General features: G+C 40.3%; 1 protein-coding gene across 5 annotated transcripts in view; it reads left to right on the top strand.

Annotated features, from left to right (window-relative positions):
* sol (small optic lobes) overlaps nucleotides 1-18,606 on the top strand; it is a 567,383-nt gene that overhangs the window by 12,739 nt on the left and 536,038 nt on the right. For 4 of the 5 annotated variants that reach the window (XR_010952752.1, XR_010952751.1, XM_067782436.1 and 1 more), the window contains exon 2: nucleotides 15,911-16,422. The exons of the other annotated variant lie outside the window; for it this stretch is intronic. Coding sequence is in view for 2 of the 4 variants with exons in the window: in XM_067782436.1 (XP_067638537.1) it covers nucleotides 15,911-16,422 (512 nt within the window). In the remaining 2 variants the exon portion in view is untranslated. The remainder of the gene's footprint in view (nucleotides 1-15,910; nucleotides 16,423-18,606) is intronic. 5 annotated transcript variants of the gene reach the window in all.

The following is an 18,606-nucleotide window of genomic DNA, read 5'->3' as shown; positions in this document are numbered from 1 at the left end:
TTGACGCAAAATATAACTTTAGAAAAAAACTTTGTAAAAGGGTGTGACACCTACCATATTAAGTAGAATGAAATGAAAAAGTTCTGCAGGGCGAAATAAAAAACCCCTGAAATCTTGGCAGGAATACTGTTCGTGGTATTATATATATAAATAAATTAGCGGTATCCAACAGATGATGTTCTGGGTCACACTGGTCCACATTTTGGTCGATATCTGGAAAACGCCTTCACATATACAACTACCACCACTCCCTTTTAAAAGCCTCATTAATACCTTTAAGTTGATACCCATATCGTACAAACACATTCTATAGTCACCCTTGGTCCACCTTTATGGCGATATATCGAAAAGTTGTCCACCTATAGAACTAAGCCCCACGCCCTTTTAAAATACTCATTAACACCTTTCATTTGATACTCATATCGCACATACATATTGTAGAGTCACCCCTGGTCCACCTTTATGGCGATATCTCGAAAAGGCGACCACCTATAGAACTAAGGCCCACTCCCTTTTAAAAAGACTCATTAACACCTTTCATTTGATACCCATATCGTACAAAGTCCAGAGTCACCCCTGGTCCACCTTTATGGCGATATCTCGAAAAGGCGACCACCTATACAACTACCACCACTCCTTTTTAAAACCCTCATTAATATCTTTAATTTGATACCGATATCGTACAAACACATTCTAGAGTCACCCCTGGTCCACTTTTATGGCGATATCTCGAAAAGGCGTCCATCTATAGAACTAAGCCCCACGCCCTTTTGAAATACTCATTAACACCTTTCGTTTGATACCCATATTGTACAAACGCATTCTAGAGTCACCCCTGGTCCACCTTTATTGCGATATCTCGAAAAGGCGTCGGTCCACCTATAGAACTAAGGCCCACTACCTTTTAAAATGCTCATTAACCCCTTTCATTTGATACCCATATCGTACAAACAAATTCTAGGGTCACCCCTGGTCCACCTTTATGGCGATATCTCGAAACGACGTCCACCTATGGAACTAAGGATCACTCCCTTTTAAAACTCTCATTAACTAAGCCCCACGCCCTTTTGAAATACTCATTAACACCTTTCCTTTGATACCCATATTGTACAAACGCATTCTAGAGTCACCCCTGGTCCACCTTTATTGCGATATCTCGAAAAGGCGTCCGTCCACCTATAGAACTAAGGCCCACTACCTTTTAAAATGCTCATTAACCCCTTTCGTTTGATACCCATATTGTACAAACGCATTCTAGAGTCACCCCTGGTCCACCTTTATGCCGATATCTCGAAAATGCGACCACCTATACAACTACCACCACTCCCTTTTAAAACCCTCATTAATACCTTTAATTTGATACCCATATCGTACAAACACATTCTAGAGTCACCCCTGGTCCACCTTTATGGCGATATCTCGAAAAGGCGTCCACCTATAGAACTAAGACCCACGCCCTTTTAAAATACTCATTAACACCTTTCTTTTGATACCCATATTGTACAAACGCATTCTAGAGTCACCCCTGGTCCACCTTTATGGCGATATCTCGAAAAGGCGTCCACCTATAGAACTAAGACCCACGCCCTTTTAAAATACTCATTAACACCTTTCTTTTGATACCCATATTGTACAAACGCATTCTAGAGTCACCCCTGGTCCACCTTTATTGCGATATCTCGAAAAGGCGTCCGTCCACCTATAGAACTAAGGCCCACTACCTTTTAAAATGCTCATTAACCCCTTTCGTTTGATACCCATATTGTACAAACGCATTCTAGAGTCACCCCTGGTCCACCTTTATGCCGATATCTCGAAAATGCGACCACCTATACAACTACCACCACTCCCTTTTAAAACTCTCATTAATACCTTTAATTTGATACCCATATCGTACAAACACATTCTAGAGTCACCCCTTGTCCACCTTTATGGCGATATCTCGAAAAGGCGTCCACCTATAGAACTAAGACCCACGCCCTTTTGAAATACTCATTAACACCTTTCGTTTGATACCCATATTGTACAAACGCATTCTAGAGTCACCCCTGGTCCACCTTTATGGCGATATCTCGAAAAGACGTCCACCTATAGAACTAAGACCCACGCCCTTTTAAAATACTCATTAACACCTTTCTTTTGATACCCATATTGTACAAACGCATTCTAGAGTCACCCCTGGTCCACCTTTATTGCGATATCTCAAAAAGGCGTCCGTCCACCTATAGAACTAAGGCCCACTACCTTTTAAAATGCTCATTAACTCCTTTCATTTGATACCCATATCGTACAAACAAATTCTAGGGTCACCCCTGGTCCACCTTTATGGCGATATCTCGAAACGACGTCCACCTATGGAACTAAGGATCACTCCCTTTTAAAATACTCATTAACACCTTTCATTTGATACCCATATCGTACAAACAAATTCTAGAGTCAACCTTGATCCACCTTTATGGCGATATCCCTAAATGGCGTCCACCTATAGAACTATGGCCCACTCCCTCATAAAAAACTCTTTAATACCTTTCAATTGATACACATGTCATACAAACACATTCCAGGATTACCCTCGGTTCATTTTCCTACATGGTTATTTTCCCTTATGTTGTCACCATAGCTCTCAACTGAGTATGTAATGTTCGGTTACACCCGAACTTAACCTTCCTTACTTGTTTTTTATTAATTTTATATATATGTGTTTTTGTAAACATAAAAATTGCACAAGTTGCTATTTTACAAGGAAGTAATGATGTTATGAAATGTGTATCTAATTAATAATTATTTGCTTCATTAAATTAACATTGCCAAAAATAACGATATTCATTATCCAAAAGTTGTTTTAGTCATTATAAGAAATTTGCATTTGCTTTCAATAAAGGTTTCGAATGAAACGTTCGACAAAAACTGACGCCTTGGAGGATTTATAATTCCTGCAAAGGAAAATAGTCGCTCAACGGGAGCAAAAGAAGTTAAAGGCGTGTTGAAGCGTTTTGCAGTTTCTTTCAACGCACTTCGTGTTTTCCATATGTCCATGCTAGTATATGAATCACCCAGATAGCTATACAGCTCATTTTGTGCCAAATTTTTCAGCCCACCTTTTGTTGGAGAACATTGCCCCACACTGGCGATGATATGAAACCAATATTACTAAAATAAAGCGAAGAATATGATGAACTTTGATAACAAAACAATCAGTGCGTAGTCATAACTTAAAAAATAGCGGATATATTAATTTTGGATACAAAACAAAAATTGGCTTGACCTAATTATGAAACCATTATTATTTTATATAATGAGTGTAATAATGCACATGTATATATACTTACCGGAGAATATGTTTAGATCAACGCTCATATACCATTCGCCCTATATATTTGCCTCGTAAGCGGTTACGATTTAATATTGCATCTTAAAATGTACTTGTATGTAGAAATTATTCCGTGCATGCAACAAACAAGAACTTTTCTTTCAACAAAGCGGAAAAATAATCAAAAGTAATAAAAAACAAATAAAAAAAAAAAAAAAATAATCGAAAAAATCAAAAATAGTCAAAAGTTATTGTTGTTTGTTGTAGGGACTGTAAATTTTTTGCCTAAAGACAACAACCGCTTCATATCTTCGGGAAAATCTATGTTTGTATTCTTGACAAACTAGTCGCTGTTAATGTTGATTCCCTGTTTTCGTATTTGCTCGTGCTTAAGTTGGTTAATCTTAGAGAATAGTGTCGCTGCTTTCTTGTAACGAATTTACTGCAAATCCTCTTATTTGCAACCTTCTGCTAAGTTCGAATCACTTAACTGTTGAATAAATAACTTCACTATTCAATAATGCAAAATGGCCTTTATTAAAGTTCTCACAATATAACGTACTTCACAATAACACTACTATTGCTCGCCAGGTGGCTTCTTAAATCAATCTGATTATCGTGCCTCAACTGTTGCTGCTTTTATAGTGTTTGGTTTCCTCGTTGACATTTCTAGGCGGTTCTGTTCTAGAATTTACTAGTTAGTTATCAGTTATAAAATTACTCAGCTATACCTACGTTTATAGCTTCTCATATGCGCGTGTACATATATGTGACTGATACTTGCACAAATCATTGCCTACTTTTGTGAGCATCTCAGATAAGATATATGCATGTGTTTGTGCTTCTCTCTGCTGTGTGTACGTACATATGTGTAGACATAATGATTGATTCGTTTATGTAGATACATAAGGATTGATTTATGGATGTGCATACAAGTCACTGCTTAGCATCGGCTTAGAGATGATAGTATCCCTTAGTGTTGCTAATATTCGTCACACTGCCCTCCACTTAAGTCTGATCGTCCCGATCCGACAAATCTCTCGATCTAAACGCTGCCAGCATTTCCAAATGAACAACTTTCATTTTGGTTCGTGGTTCGCCAATGGTTTGTATGCGGTACACTACATCGTTGATCCGTTTTACAACTTTTATGGGCCTTCCCGATTACACTGCAAATTCGGCGACAAACCTTTTCTTCGTTGTGGGTTGTATAACAGCACCAAATCTCCTTCCTGAAACCCTTCCGAATTAATTGCTTTATCGTGCCTCGCTTTCATCTTGTCACTTATAATCTTTGATCATTGCCTTACAAGATCGTGTATCTCTCTCAGCTCTTCTTCCAAGACACCAGTGGATTTCTTGGCATTTCTCTCCCCATCGGCATCTATCCCAAACTTCAAACCAGCTGGCAGTCGAAGGTCATTGTTAAAAATTACCTTTGCGGTAGTTTGGCCCGTTGTCTCATGCACTGCCGATCGGTAAGCCATCAAGAATGGATGATGTATGTGTATCCCACTCCTTATGGTACTTGTCTACTACTTTCCTTAAATGCTCCTCCAATGTTCTATTGAATCGTTCCACCATACCATCGGACTGAGGATGCAATGCAGTTGTCCGTATTTTTCGAATTCCCAATGATTTACACATTTCCCGGAACACAGCTGATTCGAAATTCCTGCCTTGGTCAGAATGACCCTCCATTGGTACACCATACCTTGCAACTCAATTGTTTATAAACACTTCTGCTACTGTTTCCGCTTCTTAATTTGGGATTGGGTATACCTCTGCCATTTGCTGAAGTAATCCATAACCACCAGTACATATTTTTTCCGCAGTTGCTAGTACGAAATGGACCTGCAACATCCATGGCGATCCTTTCAAATGGCGCACCTGAGTTATATTGCTTCATCTGGCCATGACTTCGTGTTTTGGGCCCTTTCGCTCTGCTGCAAACCTCGCAGTTCGCAATCCACTCAGTGACCTACTGATGGCAACCAACTCAATAGAATCTCTGTTTAATCTTCTCGAGCGTCTTCGTGATTCCAAGATGACCTCCGCTTGGACCATCATGCAGCTCGCTGAGCACGTCAGGAATCCTCTTTCTGGGAACAGCTATCAGTTTCTTCTTGCATTGACCATCCTCACTCTCCCATACTCAATGCAAGCAACCGCATATCAACTCTAAACTGTTCCACTGTGCCCAATTTGACTTCGCAATGGGACTCTCTGCTGACATCTCCACTCTACTTGGTCTGTCGTTTCGTTCGAGCCCTTCCATAACATGTGACAGATCTCTAGCTGACACTTCCTTAGCTGTTCCTTGTCCCATTCATCTGTACATGTTATAGTCATTAGCTGGACATCTATAATGTCTTCTTTAGCCTCGGCCTTTGAACAGTGCTTGCATTCCAAACTACATGGTCTTCGTGACATTGCATCAGCATTGCCATGGGTACTACCTTTTCGATGCTCAATGGAAAAGTCATAGCTTTGTTCGCTCGATCCACCGTGCCAATTGTCCTTCCGGATTACGGAACTGCAGAAGCCATTTCAACGCTGCGTGATCTGTCCTGACGCGGAATCGCTGGCCGTAGAGGTATTTGTGGAAATGGTTAATGCACTCTACCAAAGCCAACAGCTCTCTCCGTGTAACGCAATAGTTCCTCTCTGGTTTTCCAATCGAACGGCTGTAATATGCAACTACCTTCTCCTGTCTATCGACCAGTGGTGATAAAACACCTCCTATAGCATATCCGCTTGCATCTGTATCTAGAATAAACGTTGCTCCTGGAATCGGATATGCTAACATTGGGGCAGTGCACAAACGCTCTTTCAATGTTTGGAAAACTACCTCTTCCATTCAAAAGCTTTATTTTTTCTTGTTAGCTCGTAGAGACTATGGGCCACGCTGGCAAAATTTCGGTAAAAAATCGGCGGTAATATGTGCACAGCCCAAGGAAACTTCTCAATTCATGCAGATTCTGTGGTCTTGGCCAATCCTTCACTGCTTCTATCTTTTCATTCGCGGTGCAGATGCCCTCCGTCGTTACTTTATGACCCAAGTAACTAACGTGCTTCTTGAACAGAGAACACTTTTTGGGACTAAGTTTCAGACCAGCACCAGCTATTCTTTGGAAAACCTCCTCCAAGATCTTCAGATGTTCTTCGAAGTTCTTTTCCAATACGATGATGTCGTCTAGGTACACTAATCATGTTTTCCAATGTAGTCCTTTCAGTACCTGATCCATGTGTCTTTCAAAAGTAGCTGGTGCATTACATAGTCCAAAAGGCATCACTGTAAATTGCCAAAGACCGCCACCGACACTGAAGGCTGTTTTCTCTTTGTCTTCCTCCTTCACTTCCACTTGCCAGTAGTCGCTTTTCAAGTCCAGTGTGGAAAACCATTTCGTACCAGAGAGCGAGTCCAGAGTGTCGTCAATTTTTGGCAATGGGTAGTTATCCCTTTTCGTAACGTCATTCAACCTCCGGTAGTCCACGCAAAACCTAATTTTTCCATCCTTCTTCTTTACAAGTACTACCGGTGAGCTCCATGGACTAGCTGATGGTTCGATGACGCCGCTGTCGCTCATTTCTTGTATGATTTCACTCACAACTTCCCGCTTCGCCAGTGGAACACTACGTGGAGCTTGACGGATCGGCCTCGCATCTCCAGTGTCACTTTAATGTTTCACAACATTGGTGCGGCCTGGTTTGGAACCATCCTGGTCAAATATGTTCGCGTACTTTAGGAGCAGTTTTTTTGCCTTACTCTGATAGGTTTCCTCTAGCCCCTCCGTCCATGCCGTGATGTCATTAGAAAGATCAGTATTACAGTATTACTAGATGAAACGTGTTCCTGGAGCTGTTCACAGTTAATAACTACTTCAGCCTCTTGGCATCTTCCCAAAATAGCTCCTTTTGTCAGTTTGAGTGGTGACTTGAACTCATTGAGTACACTTACTGGGATACGTCCATATTGTTTTGTTATATCCAGGGTTTTTCCTACAAGTGCGCTCAGTGTTGATTTGTTTGCTGCTTCGACAACCCACAATTTGTTTGTCCTGTCTCCATCAACCTTTGCCCAGATGACTACTTCGGATTTTGGTGGTATTTGCCGACTCTCTTCCACCAGCACTCGTTTACTGCTGTGGCCTCTCTCGTAGCCGAAATTAAGTGGCACATCCATGTTCTTATATCGCATCGTCTTGCTTTGCATATCGATCTTGATGCCTTGGTCGATTAAGAAGTCCACTCCAATTATGATTTCATCAACAACCTCTGGCACTATAAAATTGTGTAGTACCGTGACGTTCCCAATTGCTACTTCACATGTTACTTCTCCAATTACCTGGGTGTCCTCTCCCGTGGCTGTACGTTATCTTGCTCCAAGCAATGGTCTTATCTTCTTGTTGACTAAATCTGATCGAATGATGGAATGGAATGCACCCGTATCTACAGTCAGTTCCTTTCCATCCACATGACCTCCGACAGTAAGATTGCTTGACCTTCTTCCAATTTGCGAGATAGAGATTATGGGGTATTCAATTGAGGGAGCCAGCTGTCGCCCCTTGCGGCTTACTCTCTTTAGTTTAACGATTGAGTGGACTTGGAGATTTGCTCATTTCCTTCAGCTCTGCGTTTACGACCACCCACATTGTTGGAACTGTTAGGGGTGGTGCAATAACGCGCAATGTGCCCTGGCTTTCCACACTTAAAACAACTGACATTATTCTTCTGCTGCGTACCCTTCAATGCTTCCAAAATTGTGTATACCCACTCTGGTCTTTCTACTTCCACACGATGAGCCTTATATGCTGCTTTACTCAATAGGGAGGCAGTTTCCTGAGTCAATGCATGTGATACCGTTTCAGCAAATGTTGGCTTTGGGCTTGCATATGTGGCTCGCTTCGTCTCGACGTCCCGTATGCCATTTATAAAACTCTGGATTTTTACCCTCTCTGTGTATTCTACGGGTGCGTCCGCATTTGCCAAATGAGCCAACCTTTCAACATCCGAAGCAAACTCTTGCAAAGTCTCATTAGCTTTTTTGGTAATGGTTTGCAATTCTATTTGATATATCTGTTTCCTGTGTTCGCTTCCGTATCGCCGTTCTACAGCAGCCATCAATGCGTCATAACTGTTCCGTTCGTACTCTGGAATAGTCTGTAAGATTTCGGCAGCTGGTCCTTTCAATGCTACGAAGAGTGCAGCAACTTTATCTTCAGTATTCCAGTTGTTTACTGTTACGGTCTTCTCAATTTTAGCTTAAAGACCTGGAAAGGAACAGAACCGTCAAAGGATGGTGTTTTTACCTTTGGATTACTCGTTGAAACTGCTGGGCGATTTAGGTGCAACTGCTCGATACGTCCTCTCAAAGCATCCACCTCGGCCTCGATTTTTTCTTCAAACTCTTTTGTATCTTGCGCCTCCAACTTCGAGGAAATACGTCCTTCTTGGTCTTCCAGTTGAGCAGAGACCTGCGATGATATCTGTGTTGAAATTTGCGCCGACATTTCGGATATTCGTGCCTCTTGTGTTTCAATCTTCGCTGTTATTTCAGATGACATTTCTGCAATACGTGTCTCCTGTGATTCCATCTTGGATGCCATATATGTCTTCTCTTCTTGCATCTTGGATGTTATACGGTTCTCCTGGGATTCTAGTTGAGATGCCAAATATGTCTTCTGTTCTTCCAGTTGAGATGACATTTGCGACGACATTGATGGCACTGTCGATGTTTGTGCAGATATTGCAGCCAATATCATGTTCAAGTCTGTGCTCGTAACGGTTCTCCTGGGATTCTAGTTGAGATGCCAAATATGTCTTCTGTTCTTCCAGTTGAGATGACATTTGCGACGACATTGATGTTACTGTCGATGTTTGTGCAGATATTGCAGATAATATCATGTTCAAGTCTGTGCTCGTAACTGTCTGCGATGTTTCAGTTTTCTCTTCAATTTTTGTTGTCTCCTCGCCATCAAGATGAGAGACATACTCTTCCACGTTAATTTCTTCTGCTTCCATTTCCTCTCGTAGTCGTGCTTGAAGTTCGATTTTAATGCCGCTTGTATTCAATCCACGGCTCTCCAACGCCTTCTTCAGCTGCTTCTTCAATTCACTCCACTTTGCCATGTCCAAGTTGTATTCGAAGTCTTCGGAATTTATTCAACAATTCCTCTTCTGACACCAATTGTAACGAATTTACTGCAAATCCTCTTATTTGCAACCTTCTGCTAAGTTCGAATCACTAAACTGTTGAATAAATAACTCAACTATTCAATAATGCAAAATGGCCTTTATTAAAGTTCTCACAATATAACGTACTTCACAATAACATTACTATTGCTCGCCAGGTGGCTTCTTAAATCAAACTGATTCTCGTGCCTCAACTGTTGCTGCTTTTATAGTGTTTGGTTTTTTGTTTATTGTGTTTCCTCTTTTTTGCAAAATTCTTAGGCTTTCTAAGGTGCAACGCGCTTTTTCTCTCCTTTCGGTGTCTATTATTTTTATGTTTTCAAAATCAGCTGTGTGTCCTTACAGCAAAACAAAAGATCATCGACAAAAATTAAAAGATATATTGGATCTTGGCTGATATTATTCACATACAAACAATAGTCATAATTGCTTTTCACGAAATTTAGTTTTTCTATATATTTATTGAAACAATCATTCCATGCTCTCGGACTTTCTCTGGGACCATACAAAGCTTTTTGTAATTTGTATACTTTAATTTTACCAATTTCGTAGCCGCTGGGTTCATTAATGTAAACTTCCGACTTCGCTGTGCCGTTGAGAAAAGCCGTCTCAACATCCATTTGTTAAATAAACAAATTATTTACGCAACAGTAACTTAGTAAAACTTTTAAGGTTTCCATTTCCCTACTGGCGAATAAACATTCTCTAAATACTCTTTTTCCTGGAACCCTCTGGCTACCAACCTAGCCTTAAATGTGTTATCATTTTCTTTTTGTAAATTCATTCAACAATAGCCCATGTTTTATTTTTCCTCAAACTTTCCATTTAAGAGTTCATAGCCTTTTTTTCTAACTTCGGGAGAAACCGAACATTACATACCCAACTGTGCACTTGAAACGTTGTTGTTTGCTTTGTGTGGTTTATAGTGTTATGAGGCTGCGCAATAATGCACATATGGTTCAAAAGGGATACAGAGACTACCACTAATGAACTTGAGCGGGTAAAAATGCAGTTTAACAGTTGTAGCCATGAAAAAAATGTTTATGCCAAATTTCGTTCGGATTGGGATATTTCTGTTCAAATTAAAAAGTATTTTGGAAAGAGGAACAAAAAAAATGGGCTGGTCACGACTACTTTCAAAATTTGTTTAAGTTTTGTTCTTAGCTCAGTAAGAATATCATTCAAATATAGCTGAATATCATAGAGATATTGCAGCTTTGTTAAGGTTAGACTTTTAGGAAAAGTGGGCGTGGTCTTGAACCGTCTCTGCAAAATTTCAATGTAATATCTTTAACGGATTTTGATTTACGGTTTGTTAAACTTCCAAATTTTCTTCTTCTAAATGTGGGTCTTCTTCGATTGGCGGCCGCCGTGGTGCGATGGTAGCGTGCTCCGCCTACCATCATGCCCGGGCAAAGCAACATCAAAATTTTAGAAACAATTTTTTCAATTAGAAGAACAATTTTCTAAGCGGGGTCGCCCCTCGGCAGTGTTTGACAAGCACTCCGAGTGTATTTCTGCCATGAAAAGCTCTCAGTGAAAAGTCATTTGCCTTGCAGATGCCGTTCGGAGTCGTCATAAAATGAGTAGATCCCGTCCCGCCAATTTGTAGGAAAAATTAAAAAGGAGCACGACCCAAATTGGGAGAGAAGCTCGGCCTAAAATCTCCTATTTATATTTGTGGGTGGTGCCACGCCCATATTCCATAACTTTTTGGAATTTACGTTTTGCGTCATAACTAAAACCAATCCACCTACCAAATTTGATTTTTTAATTATCTCATTTTTCAAAATTTTCGATATCGAAAATGTAGGCGTGGTTATCGTCCGATATCGCTCATTTCAATACCAATCTATTCTAGGTCCAGATAAGCCCATATACCAAATTTGGTGAAGATATCTCAATATTTGCTCAAATTATTGTGTTAACGGACGTACAGACTAGAGATATACGCCGCCGATAAACGCCGCTACTTGTTGTTGTGGCAGTGCTTCGCCCCATCCAATAGGTGTGACCGATCACAAATTGTCATCAATATCCTCTAACGGGAGTCCAAGAAAACTTGCTGTTTCAACAGGGGTGAACCATAATGAGAGGGGCGTTAGAGGCGTTGGTTCCATATTACAATTGAAAGGATGGTTGGTGTTATGTGGGGACACATTGCAAACAGGGCATACATTTTGTATGTCGGAGTTGATTCTGGATAGGTAAGAGTTTAACCTGTTACAGTATCCAGATCGAAGTTGAGCTAGAGTGACTCGCGTTTCCCAAGGCAGTGTGCGTTCCTTGTTGTTGTTGTTGTTGTTGTAGAGTGCTTCGCCCCATCCAATAGGTGCGAAAGCTCACAAATTGTCATCAATATCCTCTAACGGGAGTCCAAGGAAACTTGCTGTTTCAACAGGGGTTCACCATAATGAGAAGGGTGTTAGAGGCGTTGGTTCCACATTACAACTGAAGAGATGGTTGGTGTCATGTGGGGACACATTGCAAGCGGGGCATACATTTTGTATGTCGGGGTTGATTCTGGATAGGTAAGAGTTTAACCTGTTACAGTATCCAGATCGAAGTTGAGCTAGAGTGACTCGTGTTTCCCTGGGGTGTGTGCGTTCCTCTTCTGCAAGTTTGGGGTACTGTTCTATGAGTACAGGATTCATCGAGCAATTCCTGACATAGAGGTCCGACGCCTGTTTGTGGAGTTCACCGAGGACTTGCTTGTGTTTTTTGGCTTCATACGGCTGTGTTCTCAGGTGCTGCATTTCCTCATAATGCTTACGGAGATGACTCCTTAAGCCCCTGGGCGGTGTTGGCTCATCAATCAGATGCCTGTTGAGATGCCCAGGTTTATGGGTATTCAACAGGAACTGTTTGGATAGCATTTCATTTCTCTCCCTGATGGGGAGTATTCTCGCCTCATTATGTAGATGGTGTTCTGGGGATATAAGAATACAACCCGTTCTGAGGACAGTATTTTGGCAGGCCTGTAGCTTCTTCCAGTGAGTAGTCTTTAGGCTTGGCGACCATATCGGGGACGCGTAGCATGCAATCGGCTGGCCAATGGCTTTGTAAGTGGTAATGAGCGTTTCTTTATATTTTCCCCAAGTACTGGCAGCAAGAGATTTGAGGATTAGGGCTCTGGATTTTCGGTACAATTGCGGCTACATGCTCACCAAAATGTAGATCCTGATCGAACGTCATACCCAAGATTTTGGGGTGTAAGACAGTCGGTAGCGTAGTGCTATTGACGTGGACGTTCAAAATGGTCGACATTTGGGACGTCCAAGTTGTGAATAAGGTCGCCGATGATTTAGTCGGTGATAATGTCAGGTTTCGCGACGTGAAAAAATTGGAGTGATCAGGGAGGTGAGGTAGCCGTTTATTTTGTTGCAAAGTTCATCGATCTGTGGGCCTGGGCCTGTGGCCATTATTGTGCAGTAATAGGCGTAGAAAACGATAGTAAATACTTCTGGTGGCGAAGGTAGCTTTGATACATATGTATAAGGTAAACAGAAGTGGGGATATGACACTACCCTGTGGCACCCCTTGTTTAATTCTTCACATATTTTCTACTAGTTTAACACTGTTTAGGCCATTTATTGTTCATGTCGAAAATTGGTCGCATATGGTCGAAAGTGGCATCAACGGCTGCGCATCACTGCCAGTTTTAAGAAATTAATTGCGAAATTTAACTCTTTCTAACTGTTCAAAAGTTATTTAAAATAACAGGCGTTTTCGATGTCAGCTTAACACGGACTTTGCATCACCCAATTCACCAAGTTATTAAAACAAAACACTAAGAGAAAAGTTATATATCTAATAAATTTATATGCTCACTGCATTTTTTTTCAAAAAATTAATAATGAACAATTAATTCAAATAAAATGACCCAAGCCGAACATATTTTTAAATTGTCCTCAAGAATAAGAGAAATCAGTAATGCAAAATCCTTTAGTAGGTTCTAGGGGCATAAACACTCCTTTGAAATGATTCTCAAGTTGAGGATATATGTATGTATGTATGAGAATGGTTTGAAAAATCACTTGGGCTTACATTCAAACATCTGTTGTTTATTTGCGAAACTTAAAAATAACGTCTGAAATATTAATCTTGATTTTCACACTTCATCCTTCAACACACAAGTCTCCCGGTTTGACATTTCCTAAAGTTGGCGGCCCTATCCAAACTAGTCCCTTGGAATGAATCACATTGATTATAGCCTATCAACCAAGTTTAAATATCACCTACACGTTGCGGCTCCTTTTATATAGGCACATATATTTACCAGGTGAGGCTTTGTCCTTCGCAAGAACACTCAAAGTGGTAAAGCAAAATCTTTCCCAAGACAGTCGAACTAATGACCGTGTGTGTTACTACCTTAACGTAGTGGACAGTGGAACTAGTCTGAAAACTGAAGCTACGGTGTCATCCGTAATGAGCTCTTTTATTATAAGGCCGGAAAACAGCAGTTAACATCTTTCAACTTAAAATCGGTCGACTTTTATTCTAAAATATCGTTTTGATTTAACGAAAACTATTGAAATTAATGTTGTGAACATAAACGTCTGCAAACTTTGGTCTACATTTTAAAAATTTTACCCAGGGTCCTTGTAAAATTTTAATTATATGGATGCGCCGAGGATTTATACGATTTTCACTCATGAGTTACGCAATGACATCCAATTAGACTGCTTATGATTTCGAGGGCGGCATCCTTGGCCGAATAGTCACTCCCTAACGTTTTAAGGTGTTTCTCTGGTGTAGCTCGGCAGCATAGCGCGACAAAAACATCCGTTAGAAAGTCTTCGCACCTACAACTAGAGCTTCTAGGAAAGTGACGTCGACGAAGGTACATATGAGTTCGAAGTCGCAGTCATATAGCTTCAGTGCTGGCATAGGGTGTGAGGGTCAGGAGGCGTGGTAGCGACTGGTGGTCGGGATTGCTACTTTTCGCACATCGGGAATTGTACCTCTTAATCATCGGGAATTGTAGCGCGAAAAAACTGGACGCGCCCTGTGCCACGAGAGTCGTGAGTATTAATAGACCATTAATAGCAACCGTAAGTCGCCTTTGAGCGTGACCGCCAAGGAGCCACAAATGATTTAAAGAAATTGTGTTTGCGATTTTTTTATTTATTTTTGTTTGCGATGATTATTAGGAGTTAACTCCAGGTGAAACTACGCTTCGCACGAGATATACAGACAAAAGTGTGACCATTTTATGTATCTCTATTTCTTTTCAGCATACGCAGCAGTAGCAATTCCAAAGACCGGGGTTAGGTTCGAAGCCTCTCTGGAGTAAGTGAACGAGGGACAATCCGTCCACAAAGAGCTACTCCTAAAAATTTTTGAACGATCTGCGAGATTTTGAGGCAAAAACGCCGGATCTTTCCGAAATGGCCAAAGCGTTGATTTCCTTAAATACATACAAACAAAACCTTTCCTAAATATTATTTTTTTAAATAGAAAAATCAAGCTTTTTAAAGTAAGAACACCGGCGGCGGCGGCGTAGGCGCTAAAGTGATCGGCGTAAACCTCTAGTACAGACGGACGGACAGACATGTCTTAATAAATTTTTTTTCGATACTGATGTTTTTGATATATGGAAGTTTATATTTATCTCGATCCCTTGGTTGTATAACCAACCGTTATCCAATCCAAAGTTATAATACCCTGTGTAAAAGTACACCTGGGTATAAAAAGAAACAAGAGCAGCAAATATTACGAGCCTTCAGGAGACAAAAATGTTGAGCAGTCGCTGAGTGATAAGATTCTGAACTACTCAACAGGTAGCGATCCACTCAACGGTTGGTATTTTACTTCCAATTACTGAGTAGAAGTATTTTTCGGTACATTTGCTCAACGTGTTTATTCGTATATGAGGCAGTTCTTCGACCTTTTAAAGAGTTGGTTATGAATAAAATTCTTCCTCTTAATATTATGGTGAAAAGTAAAAAGTAATTTACAAAGTCCCTTTCCTTAAAATTTAAGGATAGTTATCCATAAATTAAATTTCCAAACACACACACATAACACGGCTCCATATTACGAAAATCCTTTAGATAATTCAATTTGAATATTAAACAGACAAAAACCTTTGCCAATTTTTAATAGTAAAGTATTATTTGCTGGAAAAATGAGAAAAGTTTTAGTTTGTATTCAAGCTGTTAGATATTTTTTTACATTTATTGAAAGTATTTGATGCAATGCAACTCAGTTCTTTCTGCCATTCTTCATTTATTCGACTGTCTTTTTCCACGGCCTTGCACTCAATTCGCTACATAACCTCAATTTAAGCTGCCATTTTCTGTATTACAGTTAACATCTACACAAGCTAAACTTAATTTTTCCACAAATCATTTACATATATTATGTGTACTCATATTTAAACAATTGTAATTCGATTTTCAGAAATGAGTACAAGCGGGTTTATAAGTCAATGCTCAGAGGCTGTCTACGCAGACCACAACGCAACAATAAAAATTTGCCATCAAATTGTGTCGACTGTGAAGATACGCGAAAGTATGTGAAAACATCCATCGAGTTATATCATCACTTTTCAAACCCGTCGCTAAATCGGCGTTGGATTTGTAATGAATGCGATACAGAAAATAGCTCCGTTACATGGCACTGCATTATTTGTGACACAGTCAGCTTTTTGGCACCCATATATAAGGATACGCTTCTGAGCCGAGAGTACAGGCATAAGGAGACAATTAAAAAGCAACAAATAACTTCAGAAAGTAAAAGGAAAAAGGTTTCAAAACGTCCCAACTGCTTACGTAGAACTCAAAGCCTTACTGCGGAAAAGTCTCTGTCTTGTCGCAGTTGCCATATTTGCTTCGTAAATAATTGCAAAGACATTTTTAACCTACCGGATACTTTTGTGCTAAAATGCAATAAAAAAGCTAATGATATACCCGGTGAGATACTATACTTTATTATATAATACAAAATATACATGTATACAAAAATATAAACGAATATAAGCGTAAACCTGCTACATCATGATTTAATTACCAGAGGTTTGTTCTTTAATAACATCAGAGCTTTGACATTCCCATATTAACAAATCAGGACGGGTTGCTTTTACGAAGCAAGAAAAAAATGGAACAATTCTATCCCCTTAACCGGTAAATGTAGTAGAAAAGTCCCTCAAGTAGTATATTATTTTATAAAATAAATTGTTGACTAAATATTTCGTGAAATGATAAATAATATATTGTTTTTGTCGTTTGAAAATCATAATCATGTCGGCTGATCTCATAAAAAAGGAAAAATGGCTACTTTTCCTAGAATTGTAAATTCAGACTGTCAAAGTCAAAAGTTTAATGTTCAGCTTAGGCGTGGTCTTGATACGCAGAGTTTGTTTAACCTAAAACAAGTAGATGTCGTTTGGGCGCTTTCAGCGAGAGCCATTTTTGTTGATACTGTAACGATTTTAGAGCAATTCCGCTTATTCCAAATCTTTTGCTAACGTTCGAATCACTAAACTGTTGAATAAATAACTCCAATATTGAATAATGCAAAAATGGTCTTTTTTAGACTACTTGCAAGTACACTTATTTTTCGCAACTGATAGCTTGCTTAAATCAAACTGATTACTGATTGCTCAGTTGGCGCTCTTTTATACTCTGTGCGGTGTGGCTCGCATACTTCTAGGCGTTTCTATTTCTAGAATCTACTACGCATTTATCAGCTATAACTACTACTTATTTATCAGCTATACTACCTCGCATATGCGCGTGTATATGTGAGGGATACTTGCACAAATGATTGCATACTTTCAGGGAGTATCTCAGATATATGCATGTGTTTGTGGGTCTATCTCCGCTGCGTGTACGTACATATGTGTAGACGTAATGATTGATTCGTTTATGTAGATACAAGTGACTGCTTGCTTTATTGTTGTTGTGGCTTCATTTACCCAGCATCATACTAGTGATGTGAGTATCACTTAGTGTCACTAATATTCGTCACACTGCCCTCCACCTAAGTCTGATCGTCTCGATCAGACAAATCTCTCGATCTAACCGCTGCTAGCCTCTCAATTGAACCACCCTTCTATTTCGTGGTTTCCCAATTGTTTGTATGCGGTAGATGACATCACTGATCCTCTTCACAACTGCACCAAAATTTGGATGGAACACCTTTCCGCCGGTGAGGGTTGTATAGCAGTACCAAACCTCCCTCCAACCTTCCAAATTATAGTTCTTGTCGTACCTGTGTTTCATCCTACTACTCATTACCCTGGGCCGTTCCCTCACACTCTGTTCTTTGGCCAATGAACTACTTCGCATAATCAGTATCGTTCCCACGTTTCACAACAGTAGTGCACCCTGGCTTGAAACTACCCTCGCATTCCTTCTGTGAAATTCTTTCCTTCGTTTTTGTGCGTACATTTGGTTTTGTCAATGCCAGTGTTTCTCTCGCAGGTACTTTTGATTTCGCTTTATTTGGCCCATTCGCTCCATCAACCTGTACCTTTGACTTTCGTGGTCTTTGTCGAGTTTTCTCCACCAGCACTCGCTTACTGCTGAACCCTTTCTCCAAACTGAAGTTAAGTGGACATCCTGGTTCTTATAACGCAGCACCCTTCTCTGCATATCGATCTTGATGTCATAGTCAACAAAGAAATCCACTCGCAATAAGACTTCGTCAACAATCTCCGCCACAACGAATTTGTGTAGAACCATGACTTTCCCAATTAAGACTTCACAGATCACTTCTCCCCGGACTTGGTTATACTCGCCAGTGACCGTACGTAACCTTGCTCCAGGTAATGGCTTTACTCTCCTGTTGGCCAAATCAGATCGGGTTAAGGAATGAGATGCGCCCGTATGTACAGTCAGTACATGCTCCTTGCCATCCACATTTCCTTTGACGGTAAGACTGCTTGATTTCCTTCCAATTTGCGACACAGATATCACAGGCATTCAATAGCTGGGGCAAGTTTCCGATCTTTACATCTGACTCGCTCTTGCTTATCTCTTCCAGCTTTACGTTTACGACCAGCCAAGTTGGAACTACCAGGACCGGTGCTGCAAGTACGTGTAATGTGCCCTGGCTTTCCACACTTAAAACATTTGATTGCACCATTATTATTC

This window comes from Eurosta solidaginis, chromosome 4 (assembly GCF_040869045.1).
Source record: "Eurosta solidaginis isolate ZX-2024a chromosome 4, ASM4086904v1, whole genome shotgun sequence".
Taxonomy (NCBI): domain Eukaryota; kingdom Metazoa; phylum Arthropoda; class Insecta; order Diptera; family Tephritidae; genus Eurosta; species Eurosta solidaginis.
Note: the sequence above shows the minus strand (reverse complement) of the source record. Positions and strands in the feature narration are given on the sequence as shown.